The 26,608-nt window shown below is 35.1% G+C and overlaps 5 protein-coding genes across 6 annotated transcripts; 3 read left to right on the top strand and 2 right to left on the bottom strand.

The window, feature by feature from the left end:
- The first annotated feature begins 5,058 nt into the window (after positions 1–5,058).
- Positions 5,059–9,783, top strand: LOC106450662 (cytokinin dehydrogenase 1-like). The gene is made up of 5 exons (XM_022720235.2): positions 5,059–8,110; positions 8,291–8,418; positions 8,499–8,759; positions 8,831–9,093; positions 9,167–9,783. The coding sequence occupies exons 1-5, from the start codon at positions 7,483–7,485 to the stop codon at positions 9,486–9,488; spliced, it is 1,602 nt and encodes a 533-aa protein (XP_022575956.2). The 5' UTR covers positions 5,059–7,482; the 3' UTR covers positions 9,489–9,783.
- Positions 9,784–11,330: 1,547 nt separating this feature from the next.
- On the top strand, positions 11,331–15,926 carry LOC106396213. Of its 2 annotated transcripts, none has more exons than XM_013836548.3 (12): positions 11,331–11,831; positions 11,904–13,038; positions 13,128–13,373; positions 13,613–13,742; positions 13,888–14,040; positions 14,122–14,342; positions 14,423–14,492; positions 14,568–14,774; positions 14,862–15,100; positions 15,203–15,281; positions 15,371–15,505; positions 15,589–15,926. In XM_013836548.3, exons 1-12 carry the CDS (start codon positions 11,543–11,545, stop codon positions 15,760–15,762), a joined length of 3,078 nt encoding a protein of 1,025 aa, XP_013692002.2. In that variant the 5' UTR covers positions 11,331–11,542; the 3' UTR covers positions 15,763–15,926. The 2 variants fall into 2 exon arrangements, with proteins under 2 accessions (XP_013692002.2, XP_013692004.2); XM_013836550.3 differs by having other exon boundaries at positions 11,913–13,038.
- Positions 15,927–15,928: 2 nt separating this feature from the next.
- LOC106396216 (S-formylglutathione hydrolase-like) lies at positions 15,929–17,612 on the bottom strand. Its single transcript, XM_013836553.3, has 7 exons — positions 17,357–17,612; positions 17,119–17,236; positions 16,978–17,025; positions 16,700–16,896; positions 16,517–16,615; positions 16,368–16,433; positions 15,929–16,283 (listed from the first exon to the last, which is right to left on the bottom strand). The coding sequence occupies exons 1-7, from the start codon at positions 17,492–17,494 to the stop codon at positions 16,104–16,106; spliced, it is 846 nt and encodes a 281-aa protein (XP_013692007.2). The 5' UTR covers positions 17,495–17,612; the 3' UTR covers positions 15,929–16,103.
- A 1,226-nt stretch (positions 17,613–18,838) lies between these two features.
- LOC106396766 (glycerol-3-phosphate dehydrogenase [NAD(+)] GPDHC1, cytosolic-like) lies at positions 18,839–21,510 on the top strand. Its single transcript, XM_013837244.3, has 6 exons — positions 18,839–19,109; positions 19,217–19,901; positions 20,307–20,528; positions 20,595–20,842; positions 20,928–21,067; positions 21,166–21,510. The coding sequence occupies exons 2-6, from the start codon at positions 19,241–19,243 to the stop codon at positions 21,287–21,289; spliced, it is 1,395 nt and encodes a 464-aa protein (XP_013692698.2). The 5' UTR covers positions 18,839–19,109; positions 19,217–19,240; the 3' UTR covers positions 21,290–21,510.
- A 927-nt stretch (positions 21,511–22,437) lies between these two features.
- LOC125585421 (transcription initiation factor IIB-1-like) lies at positions 22,438–24,848 on the bottom strand. Its single transcript, XM_048754444.1, has 7 exons — positions 24,264–24,848; positions 23,699–23,723; positions 23,418–23,547; positions 23,192–23,322; positions 23,025–23,113; positions 22,866–22,942; positions 22,438–22,784 (listed from the first exon to the last, which is right to left on the bottom strand). Exons 1-7 carry the CDS (start codon positions 24,614–24,616, stop codon positions 22,651–22,653), a joined length of 939 nt encoding a protein of 312 aa, XP_048610401.1. The 5' UTR covers positions 24,617–24,848; the 3' UTR covers positions 22,438–22,650.
- Between the last annotated feature and the right edge of the window lie 1,760 nt (positions 24,849–26,608).

Raw genomic sequence — 26,608 nt, forward strand, 5'->3', positions numbered from 1 at the left:
CTTCGCAGCAACAAACCTCCACGTACCGGCAACAAGTACTCATCCTTCTTCGTTGATGGTATATGTTTCATCCGCATGTCTTGGCTCTTCTTCTTTGGATTTGATTTTGCATATTCCGGTTCATGGTTTAGTGTTGACGCGTGTTGTCGAATCGAAACGGAATCGAAACTTGAGAAATTTTATCGTTACGAACGAATTTGTTTACTCACGCAACATTAACAGTGTCTATAAATACACTTCTCACTCCCACTCTCGCTCTCACTCACTCTACTCTGTAAATATACAACACACACAAACACCAAAACTCAAACAACAACCAAAGCCTTCTTTCATTATTTTGTCGATCCATGTCCGATCAACTCCAAATCCATGATCGATTACTTGGCGCACTATTCCTTAACCCGTACGAGCCCAACGTCAACACTAAGCCGTATCTTATTTCTTCGCAGCAACAAACCTCCACGTACCGGCAACAAGTACTCATCCTTCTTCGTTGATGGTATATGTTTCATCCGCGTGTCTTGGCTCTTCTTCTTCGGATTTGATTTTGCATATTCCGGTTCAAGGTTTAGTGTTGACGCGTGTTGTCGAATCGAGACGGACTCGAAACTTGAGAAATTTTACCGTTACGAACGAGTTTGTTTACTCACGCAACATTAACAGTGTCTATAAATACACTTCTCACTCTCACTCACTCTACTTTGTAAATATACAACACACACAAACACCAAAACTCAAACAACAACCAAAGCCTTCTTTCATTATTTTGTCGATCCATGTCCGATCAACTCCAAATCCATGATCGATTACTTGGCGCACCATTCCTAAACCCGTACGAGCCCAACGTCAACACTAAGCCGTATCTTATTTATTCGGAGCAACAAACCTCCACGTACCGGCAACAAGTACTCATCCTTCTTCGTTGATGGTATATGTTTCATCCGCGTGTCTTGGCTCTTCTTCTTCGGATTTGATTTTGCATATTCCGGTTCAAGGTTTAGTGTTGACGCGTGTTGTCGAATCGAGACGGACTCGAAACTTGAGAAATTTTACCGTTACGAACGAGTTTGTTTACTCACGCAACATTAACAGTGTCTATAAATACACTTCTCACTCCCACTCTCACTCTCACTCACTCTACTTTGAAAATATACAACACACACAAACACCAAAACTCAAACAAAAACCAAAGCCTTCTTTCATTATTTTGTCAATCCATGTCTGATCAACTCCAAATCCATGATCGATTACTTGGCGCACCATTCCTAAACCCGTATGAGCCTAACGTCAACACTAAGCCGTATATTATTTCTTCGCAGCAACAAACCTCCACGTACCGGCAACAAGTACTCATCCTTCTTTGTTGATGGTATCTGTTTCATCCGCGTGTCTTGGCTCTTCTTCTTCGGATTTGATTTTGCATATTCCGGTTCAAGGTTATCTTCTTCTTCATCTTCAATTCTTTATCAACGAGTGAGGCGCCACGATGATGCAATCACGAACGACTCACCTTCTTCTGGTATGTGCCTTGAGCAAAATTTAAAAATATGCATTTTCTTATCTATTTACCTAATGTCTTAGTAATAGAAAAATATAAGTTTACAAAAATAGAGGCTGATTTTTTGGATTTTTAAAACTAGTTTTTGGTTTTTGATTTTTTAAAATATAATCTACCGAATCATGATTTTGGTAAAGTAGATTTCCTATTTTACTAAGGAAACTAGTTTTTAATTCTTCTAACTCTTTTCTACCTAAAAGCCAAAATCCCATTTTCTTATATTTAAAAAATATTATTAAATTTATATAAATAAAGTAGTATATAAAAACCTACACTTATCACTCTATAACAGCGACACACAAAAAAAACATAATACAACATTACTTTTCTAAGAAATTGGAAGCTTTATTAAGGTAAATTAATTTATTAATGTTTTAATAAATATTTGGTACACAAATGTTATAGCAAATTAGTTAAAGTTTTTAATTATAAGTATAATAATTTGTAGTAATTTATATAAACTATTATAATAAAGTTTGTTCTTTTCCTATTGTTTAAAAAATGTAATTAAGTTTTAGTTTAGTAAAAATAAATAACTAATATTATGTACTATACCATATGTACTTATATTTGCCACAGTTTTAGAAATAGTTGTCAGTTTTTTGAACTGGTTTTGGTTTATGATTTTTAAAAATATAATCTACCCAATCATGATTTTGGTAAAGTAGATTTCTTATTTATTAAGGAAACTAGTTTTTAATTCTCCTTACTCTTTTCTACCTAAAAGCCAAAATCCATTTTTCTTATATTTAAAAATATTATTAGATTTATATAAATAAAGTAGTATATAAAAACATACCCTTATCAATCTATAACAGCACATAAAAAACATAACACAACATTATTTTTCTAAGCAATTGGAAGCTTTATTAAGGTAAATTAATTTATTAATGTTTTAATAAATATTTTGCACCATAAATTTTAAAGCAAATTGGTTAAAGTTTTAAATTATAAGTATAATAATTTTATTTGTATAAAATATTATAATAAAGTTTATTCTTTTCCTATTGTTTAAAAATGTAATTAAGTTTTAGTTTATTATAAATAAATAAATAATATTATGTACTATACCATATGTACTTATCTTTGCCATAGTTTTAGAAATAGTTGTCAATTTTTTGAACTAGTTTTGGTTTTTGATTTTTTAAAATATTATCTACCCAATCATGATTTTGGTAAAGTAGATTTCCTATTTATTAAGGAAACTAGTTTTTAATTCTCCTTACTCTTTTCTACCTAAAAGCCAAAAAAAAAATTCTTATATTTAAAAATTATTATTAAATTTATATCAATAAAGTAGTATATAAAAAAACCTACACTTATCAATCTATAACAGGACATAAAAAAACATAACACAACATTATTTTTCTAAGCAATTGGAAGCTTTATTAAGGTAAATTAATTTATTAATGTTTTAATAAATATTTTGTACCATAAATTTTATAGAAAATTAGTTAAAGTTTTAAATTATAAGTATAATAATTTTGTAGTAATTTATATAAAATATTATAATAAAGTTTATTCTTTTCCTATTGTTTGAAAAATGTAATTAAGTTTTAGTTTATTAAAAATTAATAACTAATAATATTTACTTATATTTGCCACAATTTTAGAAATAGTTGTTAATTTTTTGACCTAGTTTTTTGGTTTTTGATTTTCTAAAATATAATATACCCAATCATGATTTTCGTAAAGTAGATTTCCTATTTATTAAGGAAACTAGTTTTTAATTCTTCTTACTCTTTCCTACCTAAAAGCCAAAATCTCTTTTTCTTATATTTAAAAAAAATTATTAAATTTATATAAATAAAGTAGTATATAAAAACTTACACTTATCAATCTATAACACCACACACAAAAACCATAATACAACATTACTTTTCTAAGCAATTGGAAGCTTTATTAAGGTAAATTAATTTATTAATGTTTTAATAAATACTTTGTACCATAAATTTTATAGCAAATTAGTTAAAGTTTTTAATTATAAGTATAATAATTTGTAGTAATTTATATAAAATATTATAATAAAGTTTGTTCTTTTCCTATTGTTTAAAAAATGTAATTAAGTTTTAGTTTATTAAAAATAAATAACTAATATTATGTACTTATATTTGCCACAATTTTAGAAATAGTTGTTAATTTTTCTTTACACTTTTAATTTAAATTTGTAAATATTTTTTATCTACATTTATTTAATTCTAAGTTTTTACATAAAATTTAGTTAATTCTACACTCATTCTTCATCGTTCATGGTTTATGTCTCATGTACGTGTCTTGGCTCTTCTTCTTCAGATTTGATTTCACATATTCCGGTTCAAGGTTTTCTTCTTCTTCATCCTAAACAACTGTAGTCATCATCATCATCATCAACGAGGGAGCCACCACGATGATGCAATCACCAACGTTCCTCCTTCTATTGGTATCATCTCTTATTAGAATGAATAATAAGAAGGCACATTTTTTTCTTATAATTTTTTTTAAAAATTTGTGTGTTTTTTTACGTTGTACTTTCAAACTTTTTTGGGGAAAATAATTGTATTACATGATTAATATGGAGGATTAAGTGTTAGTATATAATGTGAAAACTCATCAAACATAGTATTCTGTCAATTTTTCATTGATCGTTAGAGGTAATATGTTTGTTTTGTTTTGTCTTTACATTTATCTTCTCTTAGTTTTCTAATTGATATATTAGTACCAATTTTTTTTATCAATTTTTTTTTGGAGAAATTTTGTATTATATGTGATTGATTATGGACGTTTAAGTGTTTTATATAATGTGAAAACTCATCGAATATGTTGTCCAGTCAATTTTTATTTATCGTTAGAGGCAATATGTTTGTTTCTCTTCACATTTATCTTCACTTAGTTTTCTAATTGATCTATTAGTACCAAATTTCTTCTTTTTAATATTTTTTCAATTTTTTGGGGAGAAATTTTATATTATATGATTGATTATGGAAGCTTAAGTGTTAAACTGTTTTATAATGTGAAAACTCGTCGAATATGTTGTCCAGTCAATTGTTTGTGATCGTTAGAGATAAAATGTTTGTTTTGTCTTCACATTTATCTTCATTTAGTTTTCTAATTGATCTATTAGTACCAAGTTTCTCTCTTTTTTTAAAAAAAATTGTTGTCTTCACATTTATTTTCCTTGTTATGATATAAGATGATTGTTTGTAATCTATTTTAAAATGTTATAATATAAGATTTGGATTTTGATATGATTGTTATGGTTTGTAAGATTATAAGATTTACAAGTGTGTGAGAACAACCTAAACAAAATTGATGAATGAAAATGTTTTGTTAATATGATGATTGTTTGTAATCTACTTTAAAAAGTGTTATAATATAACATTTGGATCTCGATATGATTGTTATGGTTTGTAGCATTATTATATGTACAAATTTTGTAACCGAAAGTGACCTCAGTTTTGACATATACTTGTTAAAAATTAAAATTTTGCCAATTAATTTGTAATAACATTTAGTAACTTCAATTTTTGCAACTTCATCGTATCATAGAAGGGGAGAGAAGAAAAATCGGGGATTGGGAAGAAGATTATCTGTGAAATTAGGATTTCAAGATTAGTTTTGAGAATTTTGTTAAGGGGAAGTGTATTTATTATGTTAGCAGGAGCGTATTTATTAAGAGAAAAAAAGATATATCCGTTGTAATATCTCGAGACGCATATTAACCACGACGAATTATTTGCCAATCTCAAGACCAATTTTAACTATTTTTTTTTTTAAATTATATTTCTTTTAACTTGAATTATTTGCCAATCTCTAATTATTTTCATTTGTTACAATGAAGTTGAGGAACCATGATAAAAAATATAAATATAAAAATTTCGAAAAAATTATGGTTTTCCAAATAGAATAGTTATATTATTAATAAACGAATGTAAACAAATAAGTAATGCAATCATCTTTAATTTTCTTTTAGTTTTATATTTACTTCTTTTGTTGCATTACATTTACAATATTTTTTCCTTGTTAATCTTTTCTTCTAACTTTTTTCCCTGAGATGGATTTATATTTGCATATTCTGTAATTTCATCTTCACATGTATCATTCATGTGCTGTTAAAATTCCATGTTACCTCTTTTCTTAACATCTTTTTCATCATTTTCTCTGTTTGTCTTCAAAATTAAATATTTAAGTTAAATATATAACTCTTTCTGTTTGAATGAATGTCTTATATCTCTTCACAGAAAACAATACAAAAGAAGAAAAATCAATATAATTATCGATGAGTAGAAGACAAGAAGTAGCTATCTTGAAGGTGCACACAAGTGGTGATTTTTAAAATTAAAGAATTTCCTAAGTTAAAAAAGACTTTTGATGATTTTTTTTAGATTTTTATAAAATTAGTTGAGGAGTTTTGTAGATTTTATTTCACAAAAGAAAATTATGTTGTTATATTTGTTGTTATCCAAAATCCTTATGCTATCGACAAACTTATTATAGATAAACTTTATGAAACTATATATTTGTATGTTTATGTCAATTTGAGCACTATTTTTTTAAAAAAATATATATAATTTTTTGTATGTTTATGTCAATTTGAGCACTATTTTTTTTTTTAAATATATATAATTTTTTGTATGTTTATGTCAATTTGAGCACTATTGGTTTTATATCATTGAACTTGTGAGTCTTTCAGATGAATCATGAAATATTTGGTCTCATTTGTTTCCTTTCTTTATAAGTAAGTCTTGAACATTGAACTGTGAAGTGTTTCGATGTACCTCAAGCCTCAGCCTCAGCCTCAGATTTAAAACCAAGTTTCACTCTCCAAGCACATCACAAACCAGCCACCTGCGTCTCATACAACATTTCAGCGCCTAAGGTAATAAGTAAACGATTAGTAATATCCCTTATTTATCAGATGGCAACCAAGGCTTACATAAGAATTTAATGGTATCAAAGTCAGTGTAATAGTTTTATGACAAACGCCATCGCAGTATGAGCCATCCGGGCATCTCTCTCCGCCACCAATCCGCCTCCGTTCAGTATCATCGCCGCCGTCATCCCTTCCGATTTACTCGGCCACTCTCTCTGTCTTTTTACAGATGAAGTGAAGACTAAACAAATCTCCGTTGACTATCCAAGTATAAATGATTACAAGACACAACACAAAGTCAACATTATACATGCACATTATCTTTCTTGTAAGTACCACAGTTGTATTGATTTTTTTCAGTTTATGTCTCTTTGAACTGTCCTTATGTAGATAATTCTGCGCAAATAGCACATATCACCTACTCGTGAAGGAAAATCATGACAAGGACTTACTTGGTATGTCATGTACCACCAATAGAACAGAATAAGAATCTTTTCTTTTTTTTGATAAAATTTATTAGAATCTTTTATATGCCCACTTTATAATATGTCATTCTGGAACCTGTGGCAACAGAAGATACACGTGAATAGTATCGGTCACGCTGTGATGGAAACATTTATATGGCAACAAATTATTATTTTCTCCAAAGAATCTGGAAAATTAATTCTTGGCCACATCATGTGTTTCAGACAGCTTTCCATCCATCCTGCAAAGAATAATAGCCAATGATGATGTGTGGTCCTAAGAGGGTGTGACGTAGTTCCAAGCTTAACAGTCAAACTCAAATGCTGCAAGAAACTGACAAGATAAACTGATGCAACAATGGTCAAGCTTCACTTTCCTCAACCTGAGCTCAAGTACCATGAGACACAAGTAAGGGCCCTACTGTATACATGCTCTAACAGTAAGTAGAACTTAAGTAACAACAAGAGACAAAACAAAGTAATGACAAGTAACCAGAACACAAGTAATATGACTGTACCGCCCAAAACCTTTCCTATAAGTTCCCTTCTCTACTAAGTTTACCTCTACTTCCTTCCTCTCAGTCTTTTCAATATCTCTCAAGAAAGTAAAAATGAGATTGACCTCATCCTTACGGTTCCACAGACAAAACAACAAGACTTTCCTCGGAATCTTCATGATCTTGGTTCTTAGTTGTATACCAGGTAGAACCAATCTTTGTTCCAATCATTCAGATACTCGTTCCTCATTAGATTCACTCGATTTAGAGGGTTACATAACCTTTGATGATGTCCACAATGCGTCCAAGGACTTTGGCAACAGATACCAGTTCCCACCTTTGGCAATTCTCCATCCCAAGTCAGTTTCTGATATCTCAACAGTGGTGAGACATATCTTACACCTGGGATCCACCTCAAATCTTACAGTAGCAGCCAGAGGCCATGGTCACTCGCTTCAAGGACAAGCTCTAGCTCATCAAGGGGTTGTCATCAACATGGAGTCGCTTCAAAATCCTGATATCAAGATTTATAGAGAGAAACAACCGTATGTAGATGTCTCAGGTGGTGAACTATGGATCAACATTCTAAAGGAGACTCTAAAACACGGTCTTTCGCCAAAGTCATGGACAGACTACCTTCATCTGACTGTTGGAGGTACTCTATCTAACGCTGGAATCAGTGGCCAAGCGTTTAAGCATGGACCGCAAATCAATAATGTCTACCAACTAGAGATTGTCACAGGTAACTTCATTTATACTATATATATGCACCTGCAAAGTATATGCATCTCTGAACACTTAAAATATGTTTTGACATTAAAATAAATAAGAGTGTGTAGTCACCAATGTGTAAACATGCAGCACACACTTGTAACTTTTAGAAAAGAAAGATTAGATAATATTATTTCACATATTGAATCAGGCAAAGGAGAAGTTGTGACCTGTTCTGAGAAGCTGAATCCTGAACTTTTCCACAGTGTTCTTGGGGGGCTTGGACAGTTTGGCATTATCACACGGGCACGGATCTCTCTTGGACCAGCACCACATATGGTAAAGTCCTAGCCATAACATATACACAATATGATTATAAGTACTAGTTTCCTGACATAGTGAAATGATTTTTTAAATAGGTTAAATGGATCAGGGTACTCTATTCAAACTTCTCTACATTTTCAAGTGACCAAGAACACTTAATTTCTAAAAAGAAAGGTTTCGACTACGTGGAAGGTTTTGTGTCAATAAATAGAACAGATCTTCTCAATAACTGGAGGTCATCATTTAGTCCCAATGACTCCACAGAGGCAAGCCAGTTTAAGTCTGATGGTAAAACTCTGTATTGTCTAGAAGCGGTGAAATATTTCAACAAGGAAGAAGCTAACTCTATGAATCAGGTGAGATGTGAAAGCAATCACTACACTCTCTTAGATCAGATTATAACATAGAAAGAGTGGTTGCTTTGTAGGAAACTGAGAAGTTACTTTCAGAGTTGAGCTATATACCATCTACTTTGTTCTCATCTGTTGTGCCATACATAGAGTTTCTGGACCGTGTGCATCTTGGGGAGATAAAACTAAGAGCTAAGGGTTTATGGGAGGTTCCACATCCCTGGCTGAATCTCCTGGTTCCCAAGAGCAGCATAATTGAATTTGCTACAGAAGTTTTTAACAACATTCTCACAAGCAACAACAATGGACCTATCCTTATTTATCCAGTTAATCAATCCAAGTAAGTGAGCAAAACTACTTGCAGTGAGTCTGAAAAAAAAAAAATTACTAACAGTTTTTATGTGTGTTTTCAGATGGAACAAGCAAACATCTTTGATCACTCCTAGTGAAGATATATTCTATCTTGTGGCCTTTCTCCCCTCTGCTGTGCAAAATGATCTGGAGCACCTTCTGAGACAAAACCAAAGAGTGCTTAACTTCTGTGCAGAGGCAAACATGGATGTGAAGCAGTATTTGCCTCACTACGAGACTCAAAGAGAGTGGAGATCACACTTTGGAAACAGATGGGAAACATTTGCAAAGATGAAACATGAGTATGACCCTCTAGCGATTCTAGCACCTGGTCACAGAATTTTCCAAAACGCAACACAGTTATATCCTATTCAACTTCAATAAGCCAAGAGGGAAAACATACATACATTCAAAGGTATCATAAAAAAATAAGCAGCAAGAGAGTGAAATTGAATTTTTTTTTTTTTAATTCTTCAACAAATGAAATAAACTGGGACACTGCTGTATAGGATCCATGAAAGCCTACAAAAAATGTTTCTAGTTTCCCAACAAGTAAAAGATCACGTGTTTTGCTACATTATAGCATGTTGTCTTGTCTATGATGTCCTGAATGAAATGTCTGGATCCTATGTCTTTAGTTCTAACCAAACAATAGAAAAGCTATTTGTAATCTATATTATTAAAAGATAATTACCCATTAAAAAATACCCCTAAGTTTTTTAACTTATTTACACTTCCATGCTACTGAGAATTAAATTAAACTACCTATTTTAATGCTTATCTTTTCCAGTTAAATTAATAAGTTTTCCTTAATCAAATTTAAATTTAATGTCATTAAATGAACCTACCTATTTTAATGCTTGTCTTTTCCAGTTAAATTAATGAGTTTTCGTTAATGAAATTTAAATTTAATGTCATTAAATGAACCTAAAAATACATCATATTTAACGTAGCTTATTACGGACGAGTACAACCCAATAATGAACTTGAATTTTATTTTTACGAAAACGTAAATCACTTGACTTATGTAATATTTAAAATATATTAACTACAATATAACAAATGCATATAACCTACCTATACTTTAGTTTGAAATGATCATGCTCAAGTTTTATATAATCAACTTACATCATGCATCGATCGATGTACAATAGTCAAACCACCTATAGTTTTCGTTTTCTTTATAGGATGTATCAACCAACCAATCATCCCACTGATTTTCTAAGCTTTATAAAAAAAAATCAATAAATACAAACTCAAAATCCAATATTTTCTATTAATCAAAACAAAATATTTTCAAAGTCGTATCTTTAATGTACCTATTAAATATAAAAACTGTAACCATAATTACACTAATTATAAGAATAGATTTGATTCCAACCAATTGATCTATTACTTCGGTAATTGATTTGCTTGCAGAAGAGGAAACAATAAATTTAAAATTTATAAGAATATAAAGATATAGAGATTCCAACGAATTGCTTATATTTGCGTATGATTTTCGCATAATAAGCTTCAAATTGAACATTGAAAAAGATAGAGAGATTTTTTTTAATCTTTTACCGACACAGAACTTAAACAAAACGAAGAGTTAAAGGTAATTTTTTTTGGTTACATTTCCCTGAAAAAACGGTTACAACATGAGCTTTCATAATATGATCTTTTAACATATTAATGTTATGGACATTTAATAATTATCTTGACGAAAAAAGACTATAAATAATTTATTATTAACAAAAGTATGAAATTATTTACAATTTGATGACTAATTCATCACCTTTTTTTATATGTTAAATTTTTCATAGAAGTTTAAAAATCATTTTATTTTCTTTAAACATGTATAACTAATTTATAATCTTTTATGCCATACTAAGTCATGATATAATATTTCTTCATATTTTACATTAATAACCATTATTTTTATATATCGTCTACAATTCTCTAATTACGTCTATTTGTTCAATTTTGTATATGATATCGAATATTCATCATAAATAGATGGTTTAAGATGCCAAAAAAATTATTTACTTGGTGAATATAATACATCAAATATTACAAATACATCATTTAGTTAAATAAATAACCATAAACCGAAAATTCATATCCGCGCGGATCAGTGTCTAGTTCTCTTAAAAAAAAAACCACTCACGTGTGAAGTAACAACACATACGACACACACGTGCGTATAATAAATATTATATTATACTTTTATTTATTTTTTCCAGGGCGGTCCGGTCCTCAGGCGAAGCAAAGACGCTCCTGGTTAATGGCGAGGAAGCAAGTTTGGTAATAAGCAACCCTCACCCACAAAACCCTAAACACACACAACTACTTCAAATCAAAAGGAGATTCGTTTTCCAGATTGATTCCTTTCTAAAGCTCAAAACTTTGCACTTCGATTTTCGAAAGTTTCGAACTTTTACTTTTTTTGTTGGGGGATGTCTCCGGCGGCGGCAGTAGAGATTGGGTCTCCTCCTGTTGAAAAGGTCTCTTCTTTCTTCAACCCTTCTTCCTCCTCTGCATTTTTCCCGGAGAGTGATCAACGAAGCATGGACCCTTCCTCTTCCTTCCACTTCGGATTTGAAGCTGGTTCAGGGCAGAAGACGAAGAGCCGGCAAAAGCCGAGGCTTGTCAAAGTGAGGAAGAACGGTAGAAAGGTGAAAGGTGCCTCCTTTTCCGGCGAGTCTCCACCTGGTTTCAATCCATTTGCGCCGCCGCCAAGTAGAGGTGAGTTTCTGTAACGTTTCTGCAGTGTTTGGTTGCCTTAAAGATTCAATTTTGATAGTTTCTCTTTTGTAGTTTCTGTAGGTAGTCTCCATATGAATGGCGAGTCACCTGGGGATAAAGATAAGTCTTTTGTTTTTGGGGCTTATAGGAACAGTTCTAGTGCAAAAGCTACTACAAGTCCAGCTTATGCTGCAGTGTCTGATGAGGAGGAATTTAGCACACCTGTAGGCGACTTTGTCTTTGGTTCGGAGTCCACACCGTGTAGTGAAAGCAGACGTTCAGATGCGGAGAGTGGTAAGACTGGAAGGGAAGCTTGTCCTGAGCCTTGTAGAGAGCCTGACATTGCGCAAAATGGTGATGGTGAAACTAGAGATGATGATTCTGAAGCGAACCTGTTTGCTGAGATGAACAAGCTTAACATCAATGAGGAAGCAAGGGAATTTAGTAACGCGCCTCCTGCATTTATCTTTGGCAGCTCTGGAAAAGGCGATGCTGCGGCAGCATCAGGGCCATGTTCTTTTAGTTCCAATGGTTTTCGCCAAAGTGATAATGCAGCTGATGATCAAATACCAGCTTTTCATCCCGGTGCCACCAACATAAACAACTTCACAAGCACTACCTTTGGTACAGAAACATCCTGTGATGGTTTCAAAGTACCATTGTGTGATCCTTCTTCGCTTAAGAGCAGTCTGTTTCCGGAAATAGGCAGGACTCCAGTACATGTGAGAAGTAAGCGTTCATCCAAGGACCAGAGATCAAACAAAGTCAAGGGGAAAAAGAAACAGCATGAGCCGAATCTATGCAAGGAGCAGACTTCCAAGGGGAATGATCCTCAAGAAAAGCTCAGCTCCCCTGGATACTCCTCACCCATGGATTTTTCTCCTTATGAAGGCGACAAATCCAGCAATCAGTTTCCTACAGAAACTCCTCTTCATCCTTCACATTGCTCTACCAATGCCAGGGATCCACCTGTCTTCACGGCAGAGGATCCTGGAAGTATTCGGATGCCGCAGTTTTCTTTCTCAGCGTCCACCCCTCAGGGAGAAACATCAACTAAAAAGCTTCATGCTGTGAAGAAATATAGGAGGAAAGTTAATAACCTTTTTCCTAAGAAAAATCTTAACACTACCATGCGAAACAATCAAGATAAGCAGGAGCCAGCTTCTACATCTGTGATGCCTGGTGAATGTGAGGTTTGGCGACTAAGGTATTATATTCTAACTCTAGAGCTTCAACATTGTTGCCTTTTGAATACTTATGTTTCCGAGATTTGAGAGAAGTAATGTTTTGTTTCAGGGGAAATCAAGCCTACAAAAATGGTGATATGCGTAAAGCCGAGGAATGTTACACTCATGGTATTAATTCCTCCTCGTCGTCAAGTGATAGCTCGCAGAATGATACTGTAAAGCCTCTTGCGCTTTGCTATGGCAACCGCGCAGCAGCAAGGATCTCTCTTGGAAGATTGAGGGAGGCTATAAGTGACTGTGACGTGGCTGCTTTACTCGATCCAAGCTACATTAAAGCATATATGAGAGCTGCAAAGTAAGTTTACTGCATACCTTTCCAGATAGTTGTCTTGTTTTTATTCGTATAAAATAATTTTTTAACAAAGGAACTTAGTATTCATGTTCATGCACATAAACAAGAATGTCTTCATGTCCTTAAGTGGGCAAGGAAGTGTCCATCCTAGCAAATATGATCACACACTGTATCTAGAAAATCAATGATATGTTTTTTAATTGAATTTGATGTATTCATATGTTCTTCTATGTTTGCTTTAGTTGTTATCTTGTGCTGGGGGAACTTGGATCGGCAGTGCAGTACTTTAACAAATGCATCGAATCTGCCTCTAGCATCTGCTTGGATCGACGAACTACTATAGAATCAGCTGAAGGTTTACAGCAGGCCCAAGTATGCTTTCTCTCTTCAGCTAGATCACTTATCTACCAGGCTCCAATCAAAATATAGATTTGTACTATACCAGTTCATAAATGATAAAATTTTTAGGATGTTGGTTTCTTATTGAATACTTTTTTTTATTTTAACTTACCGGCAGAGGGTAGCTGACTATACGAACAGTGCATCCATATTTTTAGAGAAGAGAACACCTGATGGCGCATCTGACGCATTGGTTCCAATAACTAATGCCTTGTCAATTAGTTCATGCTCAGAGAAGCTTCTTCAGATGAAGGCGGAGGCCATGTTAATGGTACGTCGTCTTTCCTTTTTTAGCTCTCATTAATTAAAAATTTGCTGTCACTGAGCATGAGCTTTCCATGTCAATGTTCAGATCCGGCGTTATAAAGAGGTGATCGAGCTCTGTGAGAACACCCTTCAGACGGCTGAGAGGAATTATGTATCAGCAGGGCCTGATGGCATAGGGTCTAAGCATCAATCACTCATAGTTTGGAGATGGAACATGGTTTCCAAGTCGCACTTCTACTTGGGAAACCTTGAGATAGCTCTTGATACATTGGAAAAGCTGCAGCAAATGGGATCTAGCCGCAATGAGTAATCACTTTGTCTCTGTTGTGCAATATTGAACTTTATTTGTGATCCTTGCTGAAAATCTCCTTTTTTTTAATCGCTAGGAATCAGGAAGAGTGTCGTGACTCACCAGCTTCTTTAGTGGCCACCATATCTGAACTTTTACGTTACAAGGTATGCTCTATAATGGCCCTAAGTGATTCTTCATTGTCTTTAACAAAATTGATTTTTTTTTTCCTGTAATTTTAGAACGCTGGCAATGAAGCTGTACGGGCAGGGAAGTATACAGAAGCAGTGGAGCAGTACACTGCTGCACTATCAAGAAACGTGGACTCACGCCCTTTTGCAGCTATTTGTTTTTGCAATCGTGCGGCTGCTAATCAAGCCTTAGTCCAGATTGCTGATGCCATTGCTGACTGTAGCCTTGCCATGGCTCTTGATGAAAACTACACAAAGGTATGTGGACACATGAACCTTTCTCTGAGATAGAACAGAGTCCTTATAAAGCTCATTCCTGTTTGTTTTTTTTTCTTCTGTTTATAGGCAGTTTCCAGGAGAGCCACACTACATGAGATGATTAGAGATTATGATCAAGCAGCTAGTGATCTCAAGAGGCTTATCAGCATCCTTGTAAAACAAAATGGTGAGAAGGCAAAAACGTCAGAGACATCATCTGCTGATCGTTCAAGCACCAGGAAAGAACTAAAGCAGGCCCGTCAACGGTTGTCTGTGATGGAAGAAAAATCTAAAGAGGGCATTGCTCTTGATTTCTTCCTCATCATGTATGTATGCTCACTTTTAGCATTTATTCATGTAGTTCCAATATAATTGTATGCTGATGATATTCATGCTAATCTCTTTTTTCTTGTTTTGCTGATTTGCAGGGGAGTGAAGGTATCCGACACTGCTGCTGATATCAAAAAGGCATACAGGAAAGCAGCTCTTAGGCATCACCCAGACAAGGTAATCTATGGACTATGGTTTGCTTGATGACAATGTTGCAAAGCAGTATTAAGTTGTGCTGATATTCCCTCTTTGATTTATGTATTTAGGCTGCACAGATTCTCGTCAGAAGCGAAAGCGAAGGACCGTGGTTAAAGGAGATATTAGAAGAGGTTCACAAGGGTGCGGATAGGCTCTTCAAAACGATTGGAGAGGCATATTCAGTTCTTTCTGACCCAACTAAGGTTTGCTTTCTCTCTCAGCAAGGCAACAACTTACTAGGAATATAAAACATCCCAAGACTTTAAGGTTTTGTGTTTTTTAACAGAGGTCGGACTATGAACTTGAGGAAGAGATTAGGAAAGCAAAGGCATCTAGAGAAAGCTACAGAAGCAGAAAGGCTGCAGAAGCAAGCACCACCTCTCCATATCAGACAAGTCCAGTCAGGCGATATTGGAGGCACAGCGAGAGGACATACAGAAGCACCTCTCCTTGGTGGTAAAATTACCAGCTTGCATGCAGGAGTGAGAGAATTGTTTGTTCCCAATTTTGAAAAGGGAAAGTGATGTAACTGAACAAATGTTTGTTTGCTTTTTTACGGATTGTACCTTATTTAAAACATTCAAAAATATCAAAGAAATGAAAAACATTCAAAAACATACAAAAGATTTAATGTGTCAAGAAAATGGAGATTTAATTACTTTTACTATCGTAGACAAACACACCACACACAGAGGAGTTATTGAACGAACACAAAACATTACAAATCCACTTGCTTTATTGATATAACTAATATTTGGACAAAGGCAAAGCTGGAGGACGAAGCCTAGCAACATGAGTGAGCTACAACGCAAGGGCTTGAGCATGGTGACTGATGTGGTCTTCGATGAAAGTTGCAATAAAGTAGTAGGAGTGGTCGTATCCTGGCTGAAGACGCACTAAGAGCGGCGCATTCACTTTCTTGCACGCCTCTTCAAACTTGTTGGGCAGTAACTGATCAGGGTAGAACTGGTCGTTTTCTCCCTGCATTGTGATGGACCATGAGTGTTAATAAGCTACAAGTGAAGACTGAAGAAGACCATGCTTTAAGAGGATTTTTTTTATTACCTGATCAATTAGAATTGTGGCAGAGAGATTGTTGAACTTTGAGATAAGACAAGTCGCATCGTATTCCTGAGTTTCATCAATAAAATCAGTATTGTGTGGTGTGGCTATACGCTTATTAAAATCTTGTAAGATTATTATTTTTTATTTACCTCCCAAGCAGCTTTGTTGTCACCTAGATAGTTGGTGAATGCTTTTTGTCCCCATGGGCAATTTATGGGATTGGCAATTGGTGCAAAGGCAGACACAGACTGAAAATGCCAACACATATAAAGTGATTTAAGTTGAAATATAATTATCTTCACGTTCCAAGCATTGTAAATGGGAATTAATACCTTATACTTATCGAGGTTCTTGAGGTAAATAGTAAGAGCACCATGTCCACCCATGGAATGTCCAGAGATAGAAGCCCTTGTCGTGTCAAGCTGAGAAAAGTTCTCACTCAGGAGTTTAGGCAACTCTTTGACAACATAGTCATACATACGCCAGTTCTTCCACTTCTCCTGAGTAGCATTGAGGTAGAATCCAGCTCCTACTCCAAAACCAAACAGGAAAGAAACAACAAATGAATCACCCTTCATTACAACAAGTAACTAAATACTATATTACATACCTACACCGAAGTCGTAACTGTCTGCTTCACCTTCGATATTAAGTCCTCCTACAATATCAAAAACCGTCACAGAATGTTAAAAAGATACAAAGGGTCAAATGCTGTTTTACAAACAAATGTGAAAAAGACTGTGTGGCTCACTTGGAGAAGTATCTGGAACAACGAGAGCAATGCCGTGGGAAGAAGCAGCACGTTGTGCTCCGGACTTGATGATGAAGTTCTCGTCTGTACAGGTGAGCCCAGAAAGCCAGTAAAGAACCTATCAATCAAACAAAACACGTAAAGGTAAACGAGAATAGTGAAAAAGATGATAAAAATCAAAACTTTATATGACAGGTGGATTGATGATGATGAAGATAAAAATCAAAACTTTACATACAGGGGATCTGTGGGAGGAAGGAGGGAAGTAGATGGAGAAGGTCATGGAGCAGCCAAGTGTCTCACTGTTGTGTCTGTATCTTTTGTTGTAGCCATCGAACATCTTCGTGCTTCCGATCTCGCTTAGCCCACTCTCCATTTTCTCACTCACCTGACTCTTTCTCTCACACACGGCAAAATGAATATAGACCAAAAAGACAGATGCAGCTAAGTAGATGGAAGATGAAGAAGACACGTTTGGTCTGTCGCTTTCAACTGTGGAACATAGACCACTAAAATGTTTCCACTTTAGTCCATTAACGTATATGTAACCTTAGGCCCATTAACAGAGTGTCTTCAAAGGCCCAACTTAGTAATAAAGTCCAGATGTTTAGTCAAGACAAGGTTCTAAAAATCCGATTTATATGATTCATATCCGTTTAAATTATTCTAAATCGGTTAAAATCGATTTGAATTGGTTTAAATATATTAAATTAAACAATAATATTAGTATAAATCCACAAAACTTTCTAATTTCTTTTGTTTGTATATTTGTTTTTAATAATTTATCACAATAATTTTATAATTAAATATTAAAACTAAAATATCTCATATAAATATAAAATGTATATAAAATAATTTAATAATTTGTTAATGTTTAGGTCTCGCCTAGACTCCGAATAATTCGCTTAGACGCTAGTACTCTATAAAACGCCTAGTTACCGCATATAGATTTCCTGAACATTGGTCAAGAGCCTCCGCATTGTCTAGAGTTTTGGTTTCATAAAGAGAAAAAGATGTAACATGTACACACAAACGCATACATATGCGTTGTATGTCAGTGTAGCTGAACTTAATTTGTATTTAGAGGAAGATGTGCTGCCAATTTTTTCTCAATACAATGATTTATTAAATGTTTTTTGTCTTTCTTTGTAAGAAAAAAATGAAATATGTTGTTGGAAATAAATTTTATTATGAAAGTGTGTTGTGTAGCTAGGTGCTCAAAAATCATTTATACATATGTGACATATCACAAGATAATGCATGTTTTCTTCTTCTTCATTGCGGCGGACCCATTTATTAACTTGAATCTGGTTGTGATTCGGTGTATGTATTAATAAATGTTGGTATAATAAAAGTATAACTAAAAAGTTCACCAAAAAAAGAGAAGGAAGAACCGAAGAAGAGTAGTGCACATTGTCCGAAGTTAGGCACCTTCCCGTAAATAATACTCAGTCTCTCCCTTTCCTCAACTGTACCCATCAATGCATATGTTCGTTCTTCTCCCTTTGACAAAACCTTGCTTTGCTGTATTAATTTTACTAAACTTATTTTCATGCAAGTTTTATGATTTTTGTGATGAGTAGATAAATATTAATACCAAAAAGAACTTCTCATGCGTTTTCTATTTCTTGAATTGGCAATTCTCACATGAGTTGATTTGGATTTGTTTATGGTTGCCTTACACGAGAGGTTTGTTCTTTGACTTGAGTTGTTTGTTTACGAACTTTCTTCTTCTTCTTCTTCTTTCTTGTTGGGTAGATGAACAACTCTAAGACGGAGCTAACAAAGTTTTGTATTCTACTACTAAAACAATACTTATTTATTTCTTGATTTTTCTTCTCTGTAGCTTGTAACATTACTATTTATAGGTTTTTCGGTATCTATATATTACATTCTCGTCTGGTTTTTTATTTCCTCTTTTGTTATATGGTGAAAAAATCTGAATTAGCAAACCAATAAAATCTTATTCTTTTGGAACACGAAGCTGATTGGTAATGCTCAAATTGATTTCTCTGGTCTTAATGATACAAACCAATATATAAAATCTCTAGTGGGTTATTTATAATCATTGTTTATCACCTTTGGTTTTGTGTTTAAGTTTCTTGCTGTGGAAATAAAGAAAATGGTGGGAAGCATTGAGGCCAAGAGCTACCTAACAAACGGGTCTGTTCAACTTCAACATAATGGTCTTAACTTGGAAGAGAAACTCGACGAGTTTCGTCGTCTTCTTGGAAAATCAGACAAAGATCCGTTAAAGATTGTGAGCATCGGAGCTGGTGCTTGGGGAAGTGTCTTTGCAGCGCTTCTCCAAGAAAGCTACGGAGGTTTCAGAGACAAGTTCCAGATCAGGATATGGAGAAGATCCGGGAGAGCTGTTAGTAGGGCAACAGCAGAACATCTCTTCGAAGTGATCAACTCTCGTGAAGATATCTTGAGGAGACTGATAAGACGCTGCGCTTATCTCAAATACGTTGAGGCAAGACTCGGTGACAGGACGCTCTATGCGGATGAGATATTGAAAGACGGGTTTTGTCTTAACATGGTGGACACGCCTCTTTGTCCCCTCAAGGTCGTGACTAATCTTCAAGAAGCTGTGTGGGATGCTGATATTGTTGTTAATGGATTGCCTTCAACGGAGACACGACAAGTGTTTGAAGAGATTAGTATGTACTGGAAAGAGAGAATCACTGTTCCTGTTATTATCTCTCTTTCAAAAGGTATTGAAACTGCTCTTGAACCAGTTCCACATATCATTACTCCAACAAAGATGATTCATCAAGCAAGTAAGCTTCTTCTTCTTGATCTTTTACCCTTTGTATTGAGTCTATTGACATGAGAAGTACTCTCAAATAACACTAATCATGTTATTATGACAAAACTAGCACACAAGAGAATTTTTTTCTTAAAATAGCATTAATTAAAAATTAAAATATTTGGGGTTGTGTTTAAACTTCCTCTGTTTCATAAGAGAATTCCTTAAAAACTTAAAAAATATATTTTTATTTTATATTTGAGTTTGGGTTTATTGATTAGTATTTATGCTTTAGTATTAAGGAGTATGTGTGGGATTAGGATTTAAGAATTAGAGTAATTTGGTGTATTTTTGTTAAATTTTTGGATAAATTTTTTAAAATTGCTATTTTGGAGATTTGTCTGATTGACATGTCTATGGTGTTTGTGGATTTTAGCTGGTGTGCCAATTGAAAATGTACTGTATCTTGGTGGACCAAACATTGCTGCTGAGATATACAACAAGGAGTATGCTAATGCTAGAATCTGTGGAGCTGAGAAATGGAGGAAACCACTAGCGAAATTCTTAAGACAGCCCCATTTCATTGTTTGGGACAATAGTGATCTTGTTACACATGAAGTAATGGGAGGTCTCAAGAACGTGTACGCCATTGGAGCTGGTAAGTTTCTGCGTGTAACACAAGGATACAACCTTCAGGCTTGATCCTTCTTGTTGTTTTTTTCAGGAATGGTGGCAGCGCTTACTAACGAGAGTGCTACAAGCAAATCAGTGTATTTTGCTCATTGCACATCTGAGATGATATTCATAACTCATTTACTAGCAGAAGAGCCTGAGAAACTTGCAGGGCCTTTGCTAGCTGATACTTATGTGACCTTGTTGAAAGGGCGCAATGCTTGGTATGGTCAGATGCTTGCCAAAGGGGAAATAAATAGAGACATGGGTGATAGCATAAGCGGCAAGGGAATGATTCAGGTACTCTCTCTCTCTCTCTCTCTCAGTCCTACGTGAGAACATAACTTCTGGTGTCTTATCAATGCTTATGTGAATGTTTGAATAGGGTGTTTCTGCAGTGGGAGCGTTTTATCAACTGCTTAGTCAGTCTAGCCTGAGCATAATGCATCCTGAGGAGAAGAAACCTGTGGCTCCGGTTGAGTCATGTCCTATTTTGAAGACACTCTACAAGATACTCATCACAAGGTATAATCAGAATAGTTTACATAGAGTCTATTTAGGTACTTGCTTCTTAGATTCTCTAATGAACTATGTTTGTTCAATGCTGTGTCTGGATATTGTAGAGAACAATCAACACAAGCGATTCTGCAAGCGTTAAGGGATGAAACACTGAATGATCCTAGAGACCGGATTGAGATTGCACAGAGCCATGCATTCTACAGGCCTTCCCTTCTAGACCAGCCTTGATTCGTCAGCTATTACTCATATAATCCAAACTGCAGATTCTGCTGCGTGAAAACATCATGTCTTAAAATGGATTGCTAGTCATTGTATAATCCTTGTACTATATCCTTATCTTTATGATCAATGAGGCTTTTATTTGCTCAAATCATTTACTACAACTTTCTACTCTATAGACTTTTCTGAAATTAACTCCGTGTGATTAATACAAGCTAATGGTTGTACCACTGAGTCCAAGAAACAAAGAGAAGGCCTGTTCTGTAAGGTCTAATGTTAAGTATACCAGTGAGATTGGTTATGACTCCATTCTATGCTTTTTACAGTCAGTTAGCTGAAAATTTAGCTGCATGAAACAGTGTTGAAGCAGATCTTCTTTAATGTGTTATTTTCAGCTCCTTTGCTATGCTTCTTAGTTCCTTACCCGTCTTGTTGTTCAACTGGCTTATTAATATGATCTTCCCACCTCTGTCTAATTCGGCCTATCAAATCCAGTGTTGAATCTAATTGGACTGACCCAGGATTCAGCAATGCCTTGCTCTCTGCCTTTATCCTTGCCTCAGTAAGCATGTTTATGATCATCTCGTCCTTAACAACAGTCTTCAGTCTTCACAGCTTCATGCTTTGATCTTTTGCTTTTCTCATCATATGGACAACCAAAGCTGACCTTCACCAGAACCTCTTCCCCCAAGCAAAAAGTACATACCACTCACTCAAGTTTCTCTGCCTCTGTTGATCCACGTTACTTCTTCAAGACCAAGCTAATAGTCCTCCACCTACAGTAACAGCAGCTTGTGCATAGATAATCTACTGTCACTTGGAGATCTCCATGATGCAGAAACATAGACCCATATTGCCTAATCATACTAAATGCTTCAGCATTAGCATCCATCATTCCCAAACCCTTCAGACAAAACAGAATGATCCACTAGAGAACTAGCTATATGAACAGCATCAATCTTAAACCCTCCGTCTCCTGCTTCTTTTGATAAGTGCATGATAGCAGGAAGTAACTTAACGCTGAGAAGCAAAACATATGGATACACCAAGGGTTCTTTTCCATTTTTTTGAACTATGAAGGCTCAAATTTATTGAGATAAGCCTGAAGATATTCTCAACTGTAAAAGACTTATGAAGCGTGGGGAATAAGAGAGAAGAATAGAAAGACCTCTTTTCTTACTATGAAATTTTAATATTTCTTTAACAAAAGGACTTAAAAAAAAAGAATTGTAAAAAAAAAAAAAAAAACCAAAAGCCTCTCTACTCGAGAGAACAACTGCTTTGTATCCTCGTCGGTAGACAGATATATAATAAGATATAAAGAGTTTCTATTGCATAGAAGAAGAAGAAGAAGAATAAAAAAAATCATTTCAAGGACTTGAGAGGTTCTTAAGATCCTCTTCCTTTGCATACCAACTTGGTGCTATCTTTTGAAGATGAGGATACAAGTCCTTGTATGAGTTTCTTATGGTCCCTTCTGCTACTCCTGTCGCTATCGCTATATCTGCACCAACCCACAAAATATTATTCAGTCTGAGATTATGATATAGTTTGAATATATGTGACCAAACCAAATAAAGCAAACCTTTGAGAGGCTTCTTATCATCAGAAAGCTGGGTTATGATGTAGATAACTACTGCTGCTATTGATATAGGACTCCTCCTGCAAGATATCAGATTAAACATCTGTAAAGGTTCTGCTCTGTCTATCTATAGGTTACCGAACGAATAAATGAAGCAAGTACCTTATATCAAATTCCTCAGATTTCTTCACAGCTTCCTCAGCAGCTCTAACCGCTTGATGAGACATTCCAAGGTTAGAGCAGAACCTTTTCTGTAATATCCAGCAACAAGACCGCAATGTCAAGTACCAAATCAAGTTTAAGGTACTTGTACGAAAGTGCAAACTCACCATGAAATCACCAGCGTGAATAGCGCCCATTTCAACAGAGTGGCCGGTCTCCAGCCCCAATGTCTTAACTATGAAGTCTTTTGCTCTTCCCATTTCCTTCTTTGTCGCTCCATTAGCAACAGAGCAGATTTCTATTCACAAGTTTCCGAGAATTTGATTGACTTATGATGTCAAAGCTTTAATATCAAAGACTCTCTCAAAACGAGAAACCTATCAAAAACCGTACCCTTAATAGTTCGCGGCTTGTCCTCTTGTCTACACGAAATGTACAAGCAAGCTGCCAAAAGCGCATCCTGGTTTCTTCCCCTGGTTGACTTCTGATCCTCCAGCCTCTTGAATATCTCATTAGCCCGATCCTACAACATCACCAAAAAAAAAAACCACCAAACCCGTAAATGATAGGCTCCAATAGCACAATACTAAACAAAACACATTAGCGTTCTAGTAAACAAATCCGCAGGCTATGAACATATCAAATCGGATTAACAGAGAGACGAACAAAATTACCTTGATAGTTCCAACAAGCCCCAACCTGCAGAAAACAAAAAAATCAACCAACAAGCAACAAGTGAGTAACTCTCACACGTAATCACAATGAAGCAGGCAACATAAACAAACACTCCACACCCACACCCACACCAACAACAAGGACAAACCTTTCAATGTACAAATCAAAAAGGAACATCCTTTTTGTTATGTTAGTTGACAATGTGATCCCACACCACACGTAACCACAAATGAACACACAGGAAGACATGAATCTGGCTTACATAAACAAAACACTCCACACTCCACAACAACAACATTCATCACCCAACAAGGCAAGAACAAAACTCCCAATTCCCATTAAAAAAGGAACCTCCTTTTTGTTCTTTTAATTGACAATGTGGATGATCTCTCAAACAAATAAAAACAAACTCCCCATTAAAAAAAAAAGAAACCTCCTTCAAATACACTCAACACCCAACAAACTCTCAAAGCCCATTAAAAAAAGTAACCTCCTTATGATCCGACCCGATCCAATCCGATCCGATCCAAATCAATTCAATTCAAAATCCTGAGCTGCCTTTACCTGTCAGACATGGTAGCAATCGTTTTAAACGCCTGCATCAACCCACGCTCAGGATTCCCGTTACGATTCTGCCACCTCCCCAGAGAATTCGACAAGAAATCCCCCGAGGAGCCGTTCGTCTTCGCGATGACGGTGGTGAGCGCGCTATCGGCGAGGAGAGGGTTCGTCGGCCCGCCGACACGGTTCGGATCGGCGTTGGAGGACTCGTTCGCGAAGGTTCGCCACTCGGAAGTCTCGTCGATGGAGTGCGACTCCAGAACCAGCCCGCACTCGGAGCAGAGGGTGTCCCCGGCGGAGTGGTCCACCACCAGCTCCGTCTCCTTCTTGCAATCCGTACAATATGCGTCAGACATCGAAACCTAATTTGATCTTAACCGGGTGCGAATTCCTCCGGTTTAGCTTAACCGGCTTCTTCTCCGGTAAGAGACAAATTAAGGAGAGAGAGAGAGATAACTCATCCGTAGGTTTGTTTTGCTTTTTATAGACAAATTAGATGTAGGGGAATATTTTGAGGTGCATCTTAAGGAAAAGATCTTGATCGTCGAATTTAGTGGGACCCGTTGATTATTAATCGGACGGTTATTTAGTTTTGTAGCGATCGACGTTTTTTTTTTAGTTTCCTTTTTGTAGCTTGGTTGTTGTCCGTTTTAGGAGGACGGAGAAAAAAAGGAAATAAGTGACTTGTTAGGGAAGTCATACATACCATACCGGTCGCATGTGTTGGGTTTAGTTAGAAGATTTTTTATTTTTTTGGGTAAATTTTAGATTGCTACTAACAAAACACTATAGAAGTTTATTTCTAGGCAAGTATCCAAACACTCGGTTAAAAAATCTTCTAACTACTGAAAGATTTAATATATATATATATATATATATATAAATTTTATGTTTCTCAAATTGTACAAAAAAATATGAAAAAAAATTAAGATTTGTCTTTAAATGTTTATAGCCGTTAAAAACTGGTCTGATCAGGTCTAAATTTATAAGATTTTAAATAATTACAGTTTAAAAGGCAAATATTATACATGATGATTTAAAATCAGATAATCAATACTCCCTCCGTTTCATATTAAGTGTCGTTTTAAAGAATTTTTTTCGTTACAAAATAAGTGTCGTTTTCGATTTTCAATGCAAAATTTATTAATTTTATGCAAAATTTATTTTTCTATTGGTTGAAATATGGTTAGGTGTATAGGTAATAGTGTTTTTTATAGGAAATGTACAAAATTAATTGTTTCTTTAATCCGTGTACCGAAACCTAAGACGACACTTATAATGAAACATAGGAAGTACATCTTAATGATTTAAATTTGAAAGCTAAGGTGAATATTACGTTCCGATGTTTTTAAACCGGTCGTGCTAGTAGTGTAATTGAACTTTGCTCAATACACATTCAAGCTACAGAAACCAAATAAATACTTGGTGGGGAAAAGTTATTCCTCGAATAGCCAAGCATTAAAACGTGAGACACATTGATATTTCGCTTTGAAGTTGACATGTCACCCCTTTTTATACGTGTCTTCACTGAATAATTAAAGTTTGAAAATATAAATGAATTCAATGCGTCTAGATTTATTACCATAATATACGGATTCGCAACTTCTTTGAAAAAATAAAGAATCTGTTATAATGCTCAAGATAAGTTTTACATTTATGACTAGAATCATTTATAGTATTTAAGATATTAATGTATGAATCACGTTAAATCATTTTGAGCACTTCATCTATGGTTTCTATCTTGTTTTTTTTTTTGTATTACACGTAAACATTGTGTATCTCAGCTTATAGTTTAGTTAGTTTTGAATCTTTGCCGTGCGAGTTATACAAGATACATATAAGTCAACTTGAGCATTGCATCAGTGACCGACAACAACAAAACAATTGGTTATATTGTATATATGTATTGTATCGTTTTCTGTTTTTCTTCTACCAAATAATTAAATCATTCGGCCAGGACACTCCCACTTTGTACATGCTTTGAAAGTGGTTCGTTATTTAAAAGGCACAATGGGTCAAGGTATTCTTCTTCGTGCTGAATCATCCAGACATGCGAGTGGATGGTGTGATTTCGACTGGGTTGCATGTCCGTTAACTAGAAGATCGCTCTCAGGTTGGCTCGTTCAGCTTGGGTAATCACCTATTGCTTGGAAAAGTAAGAAACATGACACTGTCTCTCGGTCATCGGCTGAGGCGGAATTCGAGCAATGGCAGAAGTTACTTCGGAACTTCGTTGGCTTAAGATGTTGCTGTGTGAGCTTGGAGTGGATCATGTTGGACCGATGTCATTATTATGTGATAGCAAACCAGCGAGAATCCTGTCTTTCATGAACGGACTAAACATGTTG

This window comes from Brassica napus, chromosome C4, assembly GCF_020379485.1.
Source record: "Brassica napus cultivar Da-Ae chromosome C4, Da-Ae, whole genome shotgun sequence".
In the NCBI taxonomy this organism is placed as follows: domain Eukaryota; kingdom Viridiplantae; phylum Streptophyta; class Magnoliopsida; order Brassicales; family Brassicaceae; genus Brassica; species Brassica napus.